A 497-nucleotide genomic window follows, 5' to 3' on the forward strand; every position below is an offset into this window, starting at 1 on the left:
AAAACTATGTCCGGCCACCATTGAATCTGGTGCAACAGTTCAAACCACAATGAAATGTCAAGTCTAATTAACACTCAAATGCCAGTCTTGTACAGACTGTGTAGACTTAACTGCAACTTCTGTCATAGTTATGTTTTTTTTTAGCGCAAAACAGCATTATTTAATGCAGATACAAAGCTCACAAGTCAATTACAGTATCTGACAGCACTTTTAGACTGATGAATCTATGAGGGCAGACCAGGATAAGTACACAGAGAAGGATGACATTCTCAGAACTGAAGACTTCTAGGGTCAGCGGTCAGTCCAGGTCAAGAGGGGGACGATGAAGGGGAAGATTGTGTCCGGTTTAGTTCAGGCCCATATGTAGCAGCATGGCTTAGAAGCGCTTGGGTCCCCAGGGAGAGGTCTTGGTTGCCACTGGGGCTCCAAAGCTGGGGAAATCTTCAGAGCTGCTCATATCAGGGGCCTAAAAGTCGACAGGGGAGAGGGAGAGAGAG

At 45.9% G+C, this 497-nt stretch overlaps 1 protein-coding gene across 1 annotated transcript in view; it reads right to left on the reverse strand.

Annotated features, from left to right (window-relative positions):
* Positions 1 to 133: 133 nt before the first annotated feature.
* The window catches only part of hdlbpa (high density lipoprotein binding protein a), a 19,229-nt gene continuing 18,865 nt past the window's right edge, over positions 134 to 497 (reverse strand). The window contains exon 27 of the mRNA XM_032525119.1: positions 134 to 466. Within this exon, the coding sequence (XP_032381010.1) occupies positions 377 to 466 (90 nt within the window). The 3' untranslated portion in view covers positions 134 to 376. The remainder of the gene's footprint in view (positions 467 to 497) is intronic.

Source organism: Etheostoma spectabile, chromosome 9, assembly GCF_008692095.1.
Source record: "Etheostoma spectabile isolate EspeVRDwgs_2016 chromosome 9, UIUC_Espe_1.0, whole genome shotgun sequence".
Classification (NCBI taxonomy): domain Eukaryota; kingdom Metazoa; phylum Chordata; class Actinopteri; order Perciformes; family Percidae; genus Etheostoma; species Etheostoma spectabile.